Below are 13,244 nucleotides of genomic sequence, written 5' to 3'. Positions count from 1 at the left end.
AAGGCACCATATGTGTCTGGCCATCCTTTGAAGATCTTAGAAATCCCTAAGCGCAGAATCATAAAAAATAACCATCAAAATTTGGTTGCGATCGGATCATTATGAACAATGAACAAAAGGAGTTGAAGATTGGGCTCTTTGAACACCTGGCTTTCAGCCTGGCTTGTAGCCAGATATACTATGATAACGCTCTGACTCGAAATCGTCTTAAATTCTTCCAAAAAACTAAAAAATTCCGAAATTGTGCCTCGACAAAAACGTGCCAGTTGGTTGATTTTTGGTTTAATCGGTTTTATGCAAATGAATACAATATTTAAATGCAAATAAAGCCAGAAGAACTTAGTTCGGAACGAACTGGTTCCTTTAAAAAGACTCATTTCTTAATGCTCATTTGTGCCTCAACTCTCCAGTAATCCTTGGGTAGAGTATCCACAAACTTTGGGGCCACAAAAGCCCTCTACCCTCCCCGCACACCCCGCACTCCCCGCACTCAAAGTCAACACATACTAGAGCTCACATTTTGATGCGCTTCCAGATCGTGGCGTCCTTGCAACTTTATCGCACCAGAAATTGCATCATATTTCACGAGACCTCAGCGTGACAACAAAATATATGTAGGAAGTCCCCTCCCCTCCCCTAGCCCATCCTCCCTCTCCCCTCAGAAAGAAAGTTCAGGGAAGGTTACATTTACTTACCTGAGCAGCAGCAGGGGGGGAGGGGGGAGGGGGGAGGGGAACCCCCTTCCTGCCACCCTAAAACGTCTGTCAACGAAAAAATTATGACAGAGAAGAAAAAAAAAGTTGTCAAAAGTTTTGTGGCATTCCGTAAATGGAGTACCACACGGCGTATGAGCGATGCCCGAGAAAAAGTCAAAAGATGCTTTAAGAAATGATTTTATTAAGAGCCAAGCAGCAAACAACTGCTGGGATCGTTTGATTATAATTTATAATGAAACGCGAGGTGCTCAAAGTGCAATCTTTGGCATAATTTTGAAAATCCTGAGATAAATCTTGAGCATGCACATAATTAATGAAAGGCCAAATGTTGTCTTCAGCAGCGTGTGCAGGAAGAGCATCCTAGGAGCAGGTGAAGAGTCCCAATTGTAAGAGGAGAAGCAGCAGCAGGAGGAGGTGGCGGAGGAGCAGCAGCAGGCAGGAGCATGCAAAAAAGGCCGTAAACAAAAGTGTAATTAAAAACTACTTAGTGGACCCAACCGAACCGTCTCTCTCTCTCTCCCTCTCTCTCACAGAGCAAAGAGGAGTCGTGCGACTCACCTGCGATAAATAGTTTTGCGCTGCTGTAATTTATTATCGTTAGCGTTATCCTTAAAGAAGTAGCGCCTGATGCCACTGAGGTACGAGCGAAAATATTCGCTCCAATTAATCGTGGCAATGTTGAACTGCAGCACCGTGCGCTCGCCTCTCGGCAACAGCTCGTTCAATTCGTCAATATTCCGATGCGAGAACTTCCACTCCTTCAGACCGAACCAGGCCATCATATCGATGATGCGAGAGATTTTCCTATATGCCTTAACATAGCTACGAAAGAGAGAGAGAGACCAAAACGAGCAACGGGATGAGATTGAGAGATGGTAGAAATTGCTGTCAATACATTTGCTAATTGGTTGACCCAAGAGTTCACGAAGGAGCTCTGCCACTGGCACTGGCTCTGCCACTGGCACTGGCTCTGCCACTGGTACTGGCTCTGCCACTGGTTCTGGCAGTGGCTCTGGCTCTCTGCAGCTACATAAATAAATGGAGAAAATGCTCAGGCTAATGCGCTCTAATTGCAATTTGTTAAATATTACGTATACGTTTTGTTGTCGGACGCTTGCAGGACATAAGGAGCTTGCAAAGGTGGAAGAACTCGAAATGGTGGAAAAACGTAAAGAACGAAGTGCAGGTACACTTTCGGAGATTTAAGCATAAACATGAAGGGGATCCCCACAAATGTTAAGCGTTTAATTTTGTGGTATTTATTTGATATAAAAATATTCCATAAAATAATGAAATTTCAAATTATTTTATTTGTGATTTTTAAGCACTTATTGACTCTTAATTTGAATTATTTTTTGGAGTAAATTTAAACGAAATATTGTGATTTTAATAGAGTATTGATGGGTCACTATTTCTATGGAATCTTAAGGCATGCTTTTATACCTTTCAATAAAAAATTATATTGATCTATTATTCGTGATTCCCCGATCATCGGTGGTAAAAGAAAAAAGATCATTGAGGAAAGGTCATTGTAAAAAAATCAAAGAAGGGAGATCGTTGAAGACACATCTGGGAATATTGATCGTTGAATGAAATCGTAATGTCTGAGAATGAAGTCTTTACCTACAAAATATTATTAAAAGGATTATATTATGGATAAGATCATTCCAATTATGAAGCCCTCTAGCACCTCCAGCACCCTATCCACTAACAAACCCCATATCATAGTCCCAATCTACCGTAAGGTATACCCTAACCAGCCCCAGCCATTCAATTGCCTTTCCATGTTCCATTTAAAATCCATTCAATGTAGCAAAACACCCAAAACCAGCACAGAGAAGAGGGGGGAAGGACAGGGACAGGGAGACGGGGAGATGGGGAGATGGGGAGAGAGACAGCCGTGCAACAAGAGGGAAACATGGGCAATGACTGCCACCTTGGAGAACATATTCTCAATATATGTGGGCGTGCAAGAGCAACAAGAGGGCGATGTGGCTGTGAGGCAGGGCCTGGAATGGAATGGAATGGAATGGGATAGGTCCATCCATGTGGATGTGGAGACCAGCTGGAACGGACGCTGCTGGGTTGGGGCGGGGCGGGGCGTGTACTTACATGCGCTTTTGTCCGGTGACCATGGCAATTAAATCTAAAATATAAGCTGGGATATTGTGCAAGAAAAATGCAATTGCACAATGCAGAGGCTTCGATGGTATTATAACGTACGAGAAGCACCTGTGACAATAATGCGGTCGATCGAAGGATATCGTTCGTATACGCCCGGGCAGGATATGTGCATGTGGTAGAGGATTCTCCGACCGTTTGGCATTTCAGTTCGATTTGGTTTTAGTTCGTTCGCACCCGAAAACAGTGGGGAGTTCAACATTGTTTAAATCGCATGTTTTTTTTCGAAAGGTTTGTTCGGTGTTTCGGTGTTTCGTTTCCGTTTTGGTTGTTTCAATGTATTAGCGGCAGGGTGGGGCCAGATAAATATTCCATTCGGCCAAAAATCCAACAATATTTAAGCATTGGATTAGACATGCCATACAATGCGGCCATCGTTCGTGTTTCGTTTCGTTTCGTTTCGTTTTTTTTTGTGGGAGAAATCCAATAAAGAATATTTCATTTATAAATGTTGGAATGTTTTTAGAGCAAAGGGTTTTTCGTTTTCTGTGTGTCTGTAAATGTATCTGTATCTGTATCCTCACCAAAGCGCCTTGTCGAAGGGCTCGTGAAAGCCATTGCGCGACAGTCGCATGTACTCGCCCCAGGTAATGTTGTTCACGTCGGATACGTAGTTGTAGACGGGTAGCTCTGACTTGGAGTCCGTTTCGGTGGCACTTATCTTGAATCTGCGAAGAAAGCGAACGAGATTATGGAACCACTATCAAAGGAATCACTTCTATAAAGAAAAAGTGCTGGTTTTCTACTGATTTGATTGGGAAATAAGTAATTAAAGGAACTAAAATCGTGGAAAGTATCAGTTGGGTTAAAATGCGAAGTTTAGCAGAAGAACTAGTTCATAAAGTGAACCATTAGCTCAAATCTTTCGAGAAAAAACATGTGCCAGAAGTGCCATCCACTGAACTAATTGAACTAGTTCAAATTTGAGTAGTAAAACTAGTTAAACTTTCAGTTTTGGAACCAGTTAAACTTGTAATAGATGAACTAGTTCATAAATTGAACCATTAGCGAAATATAGCTTTCAAGAATTGAACTAGTTCAAAAATTCAGAAGCTATTGATCCGCCAAAAAGGCAAGTAGTTCTATTACAATTACATTTATAAATGGAACTTGAAGATACTTTTATAGATATAGATTAAGACAAACAGAATTCCGAGTATCTTGATGTTGCGGCACGTGCACCTCTACAGAAAGCAATTCCGACTGGTTTAAATATAGTTCTTGTGGCTCAAATGAGGATTTTAAAGGGATAAAAGACGGATCTGGTGCTTAATATAGATAAAGAACTAGTTCTATGGGAACTTTTGCCCAACTTTTAACTGTCTAATGTCAAAAAACAGCACTACTTTCAAAGAACAACTATGATGCCATTCGAGATATCTCTGGCTTAAAGAACAAGTTCATAGACTCGTATCCTCCGCTTAAGAACTGGCGCTTCCAATCTTCATCGCGATACCACGCTTTCTCTCGCCGAATACTTTCCCAATGTATCTGTTGCCCAAAGGCTTATCCCGCCTTAATTTCACTGCCTTTGGTATTTACGAATTTTCCACCTTCTTTTCTGTTTTCTGTTTATTTTTTTCTTTTCTTTTTTTTTACTTGCTTTTCGCAAACATCCGAATGCTATCAGCTTACGGGTGGGAACTCTTTTACAACTCTTTTTACACATCCTTTGGCACCGCTTCCGCTTTACGTGCAGCACCGTCTGTGGCAGGGTGTGGGTGTGTGTGTGTGTGTGTGTGTGTGTGTGTGTGTGTGTGGCACTAACCTTCTGGCTATATCCCAGGCGGTTGCTATCATGGCATTCACCACATAATCGGCGGGCACCATGTTCGCCTTGCATTTGGCCGTACCGTAAATGCAACGGACGAGTCCCCGGGCAGACCAAGTGCATAAACCTGATGGCCCGTACAAATTATCAGTCCAGCCGGGAAATGGATCCTTGTACGTTGACATTACTGCAAATAAATAAGAATTAATGGCTGCTTTGTTCGAAGGAATGGAACGCCAGGAAGGGAGGGCGGTAGGGAGGGCGGTAGGGGTCCGAATCGGAATCGGAGTTGCAGTCCGGACTTTGGTTGTTGATTTTAGCCAACGTCAAAGCGATAATGGTTTCGAACCGGTATGGCTAGAGTCCTTTTAACCATTCCCCATGGCCACTCCCTCTTGCATGCCCGCTTCCACCTATTTTTTTTTTTTTACACAACTTTCCTTTCGTCTATTTGCCATTTGCTAACTGATATTCCACTACTTTGGAGAGGGTATACAAGACTGGCAGCATAGCCGAATGAATCTATTGATTCTATAGATTTGTATGTGTTAAATTAATCATCATTTGGAGAGGTAAATGTTCCATTTCCATTTAGGGTTAGAGCATACAATCTTCCATCAATTGTTGCCATATTTTGCACATTTTTTCCCATTGCCTTTCCTCGTTTCCACTGGGCACAGGAGGCAGCTTAGGATACTGGCTGCTGCTCCTGCTGCTCCTGCTGCTCCTGCTCCTGCTGCTGGAGGATGCTTTGGCATTTTTGTGTGTTAAAATAAATGAAAATTTGTTTGTGCTTTGTTCCTCGAGAGCATCGGCAGACATCCTCCTCCTCCTCTACCCGCTCTTACGTTTCGTTCGTTACGTTACGTTGCGTTTCAGGATAGAAAAACTTTTTCCACATGCATTTATCTGGTAAATCCCAAGCCCTCCCTCCCCATCCCCCCACTCTCTCTCTCTCTCTCTCTCTCTGTGCATCGAAACTCCCAAACGAAGACAATGCTGTTGGCCATTTTTCACAAAATTTTAAATATTCCTTTTTTGTGAAAGGAGAGTGAGAGAGGAAGGGACGGAGGGGGGGACCCTAGAGTATCTCCTGGCAACAGGACTTCCTCCTACTTCCTTGTGGTCTGCACATGCACATGCCCTAGGGGTATTTGTGCTAATTATCTGACAATTAGTTTGTTAAGTCAAGTCTGAAACCGCAATAAATATACCAGACAAGCAGTCCTCCCCCCAGAGCCCACCGCCCACTCACCCACTCACCCACTCACCTATGGGCGGTCGAAAGATGCCCGCCGGCATGTGGAGTGCCCGATGATTCACCAGATTCTCTGCACACTTCTTGGTCATTGTATAGGTGTTGGGCATTTGGCCAATTAGGCAGTGGCGCATCTTCTCCAGCGTTTCATCATCAAAGGTGCGATAGATCTGCAAAAAAAGCCCCAGATAGAAGCGTTATATATTTTTCAATTTAAATAACACTCATATCGAATATCTCAAAAAAATGATATCCTATGAATGCACAAGTGGTGGCTATACCCTTTGCAGAGGTAACAAAAAACTGCTTCCATTTCTGGAGTAATTTTAAGGAAAAACCGTCAACGAATATTTTTTTGGACACCATGAAAATTTATTTGAGAGAATCACATAAGGTAGACAAATAATATATGTATATCTCCCAAACAAATCGTTGAATTTTATGAAGAAATTATAGCATTTATGGAATATTTTTGCTAATTTTTGAATAAAGAATTATTGTACTCATCAAAAGTAGTCGAATATAATAGATTCACGTTCCAAATTAAACAAATATCTCCCTTAGAAACGTTAAGGAGTAGAGTAGGAGTCTCCATAGGGTATTCTTGAAATCTTGAAACTTCCACGTAGGGTATCCAAACTTCGTTGTGGCCAATTTGCACAAGTTTTTGTGGTATTTTCGTCAGACATATATTTGTATGGGTAGAATTACGTACCTGTATGATTTTTTCGTAGCCAATTTCGTTCTCGTACACTTGTTCGTTGATAAATTTGCGATTGCAGTTGCAGTACAGTGTCGAAATGTGGACAAACGACTGTGTGGACCCAGGGGCGTAGGCGTAACCGTAAATGATGTTGGAGGAAGGACAGGAATCGAACGAATGCGTGTCCGAATGTTGATTGAATTGTGTTGGAAATTGTTTGCCCGCGAATCCCCGTAAAATATCCAACAACGAAACAGTTTAAAAACGGGAAACGGGAAAGAAAGAGAGCGAGAGAGAGAGAGAGAGAGAGAAACGTCAGTAAATATTAAAATTCATATAAAAATTTCTGTATTGGGATTTACAGTTTTTGGTTTCTTGAATGCGAATATTGTTTAAATTTGTATCTCTTTTTATTTGTTGGTTTATTTATATGCAAGGAATGGAAGCAAGCTTTAAGGAGCTTTTGATTGAATCCCCACAAATATGTATAAAGGTTCCCTTTCTATCTTTTATCACCTCAAATCTCACATTTATATATCATTTCTCTAGAGGTATAGGACTTATAAGGATATACAAATAATATATAATAATAAATAATAATAAAAAATAATAAATAGTAATAATCAATAATAATAATAAATAATAAAAAAAGTATTAAATAAATAATATATACGTTTAACATAATAACCAAAAATTATAATAAATCAATTGACAGATTTATTTAATTTTTTTATATAATTATTTAATTTTTTCCTTAATTTCCACATAATACCGATGTTTTCCAATATCTTAAGGATTCTTTAATCACTTGCATTTACCAATACCCTATAAGCAATACAAATATAACCGAAGTATAGCTTTTTAATACCTTTTTAGACCAAAGATCTATTGGAATTATATGCAAAAACTCTCTGCTCGATGATTTCTCTCAAAATACTGACAATCCCGTATCTCTTTGATAGCAATTATGTGATTGTTATATCGTAATTGTTGCCTTACCTTCAACTGCTTCATTTCCATGGACAAATCGAGTATTTTCTTGGTGCCCAAGACATTTATATCAATGGCATCGCTTAGCTTTTCATTGAATTTCACCGATGCCACAACATTGAATACAATCTAGAGAGGGGGAGAGATGGATAGGTAAACCAGAAGACCCAGGAATTGTAATGCATATTAAAAATTGAAAGAAAATTCGGTGTGGAAAGCAAAAGAACAAAAGAAAATGCTCATGCAAAATGCACAAGTGATGTGCATACAAAGCAGGCAACAAACGGGTGGTGAGGGGGGGGGGGGGGGGGGGGGGGGCATTTCTGGCTGTGCCGAGGAATGTGTTGGGGCCTGCGTTTTGTGATAACCTCAAAGTCAGCAACACTCAACATCCACCAGATACAGATGCGGATGCAGAGTGGGGGAAACAGAAGGAGCGCCTGCTGGCGGGATGGGAACTGCAGTGCGACGCGTGCATCGAACATCGACAACAAAGCAATTTTAGTTTTAAAACAGTGCAAGCGTCGGTCTAAGCAGACCAGACCAGACCAGACCAGACCGTACCAGGCCTCGTCCCCGTCCTGTGCCTCGTCCTGAGTGACTTGTATGCAAAATGTTTTCACAAATATACAAAAAAAAATATATAAAAAAGTACAGTACAGAGAAAAGAAAAGCGAAAAATAGAGGAACAAAAAATAAAAGCGACGACCAACGGATGCGGATGCGCCCGGCCGTCAGGACAGGCCAGGACAGGACAGGACAGGACTGGGCAGGACAATGGCCAGCGCGCATGCCAAGCACTTGAAGCATGCACAGGAATTTTCATTTATTTATATATTGTGTTTTATAACCGAACAGCAGGAGTAGGTCCTGGAGGAGCAGCAGCATCAGAAGGAGGGGGGGGGGGGGGGGCCCTCTACTCCTCTTCTCTACACATTTTCACAGTTTTACGTGGCGGCGGGTTTTCAATTTTTGTTGAAAAGTACAATATATATATGTATATGTATATACTATGTATGTATGTATATGTATACAAATATATCGTGTTCCCCTTGTGATCAACGAAACAACAAAAGCAATACCCAAGGAGCCAGGCTATAAGCGATATATCGACCGAAAGATACCTCTTATGCAGATCGATCCAAGCGTAAACAAGTATCTTTCTATCTGATAATCCATCATCTAACTGAACTATGCTATGATTTTTGTTGTTTCTTAAAGAATTATTTGGTTTTTATGTGGAAAATATTTGTAATTATACCTTTAAATGTATCTGTAAGCCCCATACCGGTGGGGTTTCCATTGTAGGTTGTCTGACGAATGCCAAGATCTATGATCTGTCGGCATATCGGTAGCTAATTTGTCTAAAGATCTAAAGATACATCAGTCGAACTTCTTTATAACGAACTCCTCTTGTGATTCACTATATGGAAGTTCGACTGTATCTCCACCAAATGTGAAAACCAAAATCTGCAACAATCCTGATGGCTTTCGGCATTTACCTCTATGGAGATATTTACGAAACTCTCCGCCTATATTTTGTTTTTTTTTCATCAGAGATCTCTAGCCCTCTGAGATCCCCAAATCTTCGCCTGTTGTTTCTGATGGATACTACTCAAAACACATGTACCCGACGTAATGCTGGGTATTGAAAAGGAGGGAAACGAAAGAAATAAACTGACTGGCTGCCTGCCTGCTGTTGTCGTAAACATTGCGCCTGCCTTTGGCATGCAACGTTTTACGTATACGTAATGCACAAACCAGAGAGAGAGAGAGAGGGAGAGAGAGAGAGAGTGGGAGAGGGGGGCGTAGAGAGAGAGAGCGAGTGAGTGCCAGGACAGGAATCGGGGGACCCATCCAGATAGGCAAACACAACAAAAGCCCATGAAAAAGTTGCTCCACACAAAAAGTCCATTGATTGAATTGCCAACAACCGTAGAAATGGAGAGAAATGGAGGAGCAATGGAGAAATAGGAGGATATGGCGGCAGGGGCACAGGATGCGGATGCGGATGAGAATGAGGATGAGAAGGAGAATAACTCTTACCTGGACCTCAGACGAGAGCATTGCTCGGTCGGCGGCATCAATGTCCAGGTCGATGGCACTGTAATCAGCGCGTATCGGATGCACCTTCGCCAACAAATGCGGTGACTCCTCGCGCATTCTATTGAATATCTGTAGCAGCAGCAGAAGAAGAGACGATGGGTGAGTGGTGAGTGAGTCGACATCGTTGCATTGTCCTTGCTCTACCCCCCCCCCCCCCCCCTTCCACAACCCTGCCAGAGCTGACGTGGCTGGCAGTCTCCCGCATCCTGTGAGGATGACACTTACCGATTCATTGAAAAATCCCTGCAAACGCTCCTGCACGCTCATGTTGTCCTTGCTGCGTATCAGCATGTAAATTTTACGCAATCCAAACGAACGGAGCAATTTCTCTGTTAACACTTTGCCAACGAAACCCGTACCGCCCGTAATGAGTACGGTGGCGCCTCTATAGAAATCCGTAACGGGTGTGCAACTGCCACTGCCACCAGCAGCAGCAGCACCACCAGTGGAGGGACCATCATCTCCTGCACTGTTTGTCCTGGTGCTCGAGGCTTGTGCGGCTGCCTCCTCGAAGAGTGGCTCTTCCTCTGACTGATGGTCCTGCTCTTCCTCTGGCTGATGTGCCTCTCCCAGCTCCTCTGACTGATGTTCCTCGTGGACAGAAGGCCCCACATTGCTGCTGCTGTTGCTGCTGCTGCTGCTGCTGCTGCTGCGTCTCGAAGAGCTGGTGGAGGAGAAGGCCTTGCGGATGGCTAAAAGCGAGAAAGGATTCAAGAGTATTGCAGTGGCGATTGGTGATTGGATTGTTAAGGTATCGCCCCACTTTTACTAGGATTCGTTTCGTTCATTTCGTTTTGGTTCTGTGACTCCTGATGATCCGTTCACTTCAAGGGTAAGAAACACATTGAAAACTTTTCAAAAATAAACCTCGCACGGGGATTTTCCCCTTTTAATCAATAAACGACAGTCATATATCATGAAAGATTTTCCCACCGCATATGTCCAATTATATGACACACAGAGAGTCCCCCCCTGCCACCTTGCCACCGCCACAAGAGCAGATAGATCCCACCACCCGGTCTCAGGGTCTCATGGTCTCATGGTCTAACCCAATTATTCTATATGCTATATCCTCCCTACCTTCCTACCCACCTACCCCCCTACCGCCTGCCCTTCCGACTGGAGGGACATTTGTTCCATTTTTAAATGTGTTTGTGGGCTGACATTGTGGTTGCATTTGACCCGATGACCTGGCCCGACCAGCGGATATGTCTGGGGCCAAAACCTCACGCTATATGGCTTTCCCTTTTCGGCCCGCTGTCCCTTTCGTTCAAGGTACATTTTAAACAATGTTAATTATTCAATTATCAACAGGAGGACACACTGTGCCGCCGTGCAGCCGTGTAGCCGTGCAGCCGTGCCGCCTGACCATCGTGTCCTTCTAACCAGAGGTGTGACTGTATGTGCATGGGTGTATCTGTGAGGGTGCAACTGTGGGTGGGTGGGAGTAGTGCGTGACTCCCACCCTCCCACTCTCCCACTCTCCCATCCCCATCCCTATCCCCTCCTTCGTGTGAGTCGCAGTTGGTTCTTGTACATCGCGTGTCACTGCCGCCTGCTGCTGCCTCTCGTGGCACAGCATATGTTGTTTGATTGTCAGCGAAAAATGAGCCACAAGCAGCAGGCACACACACAGATACACACACACACACACAGACAATACCTCATTGCGTGACATAGTTGTGGCTGTTGCTGTTGTTGCCTTTCATATATTCGTTGTTGGCAATATGCAGCGTCTGGCCTTTGTTTGGTTGGCCATAACAGTGGGCAAGGGACATAGAAATTTAAAGAATTTAAAAGGGAAATCAATAGAGACACAAAGGAAACTTTTTACGATAGTCAGGACTATTTTTAAGTGAATTATTGAAAGGGTTCTAAGCGGAGATGTTTATCTTTTGATTATGGCATAATTTACTCAAGAATTCTGTGGAGGGTTAAACAAAGAGTCGATTAAGGCTGAAGAACTCTGAAATGCTCTCTAAATTCTATATACATACATTTCTAGGCATAAATATGGGCACAATACTTAATTGTCTTGAAAGGACTGTACCTACTCTGAGATCGAACGAAGTTTTCTATACAACAAATTTATTTCCAGAAAACTGTAATTTCGTCAAATTTTCAGTACGTTTTGCTCTCCTTAAGAATTTCCTTATAGCGAAGATTTTCTTTACTACGATTTGTTTTTACGCCCGTTACTCGAATGCTCATGCGTTTTCGATCCCCCTATAAAGAATTTTCTTAAGATATATGGACACTCGACTGTGCATGTTCCAATGTTCCAATAGTGTCTTTGAAAGGCTTAACCTAAGCCTCCTTCTACAACAAAAGGGATTCAAAGACTATCTAGAGATAATATAAAGCTTAAACACCTTTGTGCCTGCTTCGAATTCCACTTTAAACTTCCATCCTCGAAAGAAAAGCTCATCTTAAGACATTTTTCACGCGCCAAAAAGTCCGACTCCTGAGGCTTAAACCTTAGCGAAAAATCAAACCCCAAGATTTCCGGTGTTTGGCACCTTCAAAGGGTTCGAAAGCTTTTATTTGAAGCATCTTCAGCTTTCAAGTGCCCGCGGTATCCGGTTCGAGTCTCCGCTAAGCTTGACATCTTTTGAGGCGCCCAAAAGCTGCACACAGGCGGCACAGAGCTTTCGTCTTACGAGAAGAAGAACTACACTTTCTTAGAGGATCTTTATAAGAGATTTCCGCCATAAAAGAAAATCCACTAGAAAAGAGCTTTCGATGCCGGAGAAAATGAAGCGGAAACTGCCGCCCATTTGTGGGGTTTTTTCATTACACAAATTTATGACCGCCCGCTGCTGCAGCAGTAAAAATAATTATAATCGCGTAATAATTCGCAATTAACATTCCCAATTTTTATACCCGATACTCAAAATGAGTATTGGGGTATATTAGATTTGTGGTAAAAGTGGATGTGTGTAACGTCCAGAAGGAATCGTTTCCGACCCTATAAAGTATATATATTCTTGATCAGCATCAGTAGCCGAGTCGATTGAGCCATGTCTGTCTGTCCGTCTCTCCGTCCGTCCGTCTGTCCGTCTGTCCGTCCCCTTCAGCGCCTAATGCTCAAAGACTATAAGAGCTAGAGCAACGATGTTTTGGATCCAGACTTCTGTGATATGTCACTTCTACAAAAATATTTCAAAACTTCGCCCCGCCCACTTCCGCAAAGGACGAAAATCTGTGGCATCCACATTTTTAAAGATACGATGAAACCAAAAACGCAGAATCGTAGGGAATGACCATATCTTTTAGACTGCAGAATCTGAATTTTTTCTCGCCCTGTCTCTCTTTAACACACACGTAGCATAGGCGGCTTTTCTTAGAGTAAAACATTAGCGCCTAGATCTCAGAGACTATAAAAGCTAGAGCAACCAAATTTGGTATCCACACTCCTAATATATCAGACCGAGACGAGTTTGTTTCAAAATTTCGCCACACCCCCTTCCGCGCCCGCAAAGGATGCAAATCTGGGGATATTCACAAATCTCAGAGAGT

At 42.6% G+C, this 13,244-nt stretch overlaps 1 protein-coding gene across 1 annotated transcript; it reads right to left on the bottom strand.

Moving 5' to 3' along the window:
- Positions 1 to 936: 936 nt before the first annotated feature.
- Positions 937 to 10,519, bottom strand: LOC6600300 (fatty acyl-CoA reductase wat). The gene is made up of 12 exons (XM_026993286.1): positions 10,489 to 10,519; positions 10,338 to 10,417; positions 9,951 to 10,256; positions 9,666 to 9,794; positions 7,629 to 7,748; positions 6,642 to 6,740; positions 5,940 to 6,096; positions 4,666 to 4,855; positions 3,422 to 3,565; positions 2,829 to 2,948; positions 1,275 to 1,538; positions 937 to 1,076 (listed from the first exon to the last, which is right to left on the bottom strand). The coding sequence occupies exons 1-12, from the start codon at positions 10,511 to 10,513 to the stop codon at positions 965 to 967; spliced, it is 1,746 nt and encodes a 581-aa protein (XP_026849087.1). The 5' UTR covers positions 10,514 to 10,519; the 3' UTR covers positions 937 to 964.
- Between the last annotated feature and the right edge of the window lie 2,725 nt (positions 10,520 to 13,244).

This window comes from Drosophila persimilis, unplaced genomic scaffold, assembly GCF_003286085.1.
Source record: "Drosophila persimilis strain 14011-0111.01,24,50 unplaced genomic scaffold, DperRS2 tig00000824-arrow-arrow-pilon, whole genome shotgun sequence".
Classification (NCBI taxonomy): Eukaryota; Metazoa; Arthropoda; class Insecta; order Diptera; family Drosophilidae; genus Drosophila; species Drosophila persimilis.
This window is presented reverse-complemented; position numbering and strand designations above follow the sequence as displayed.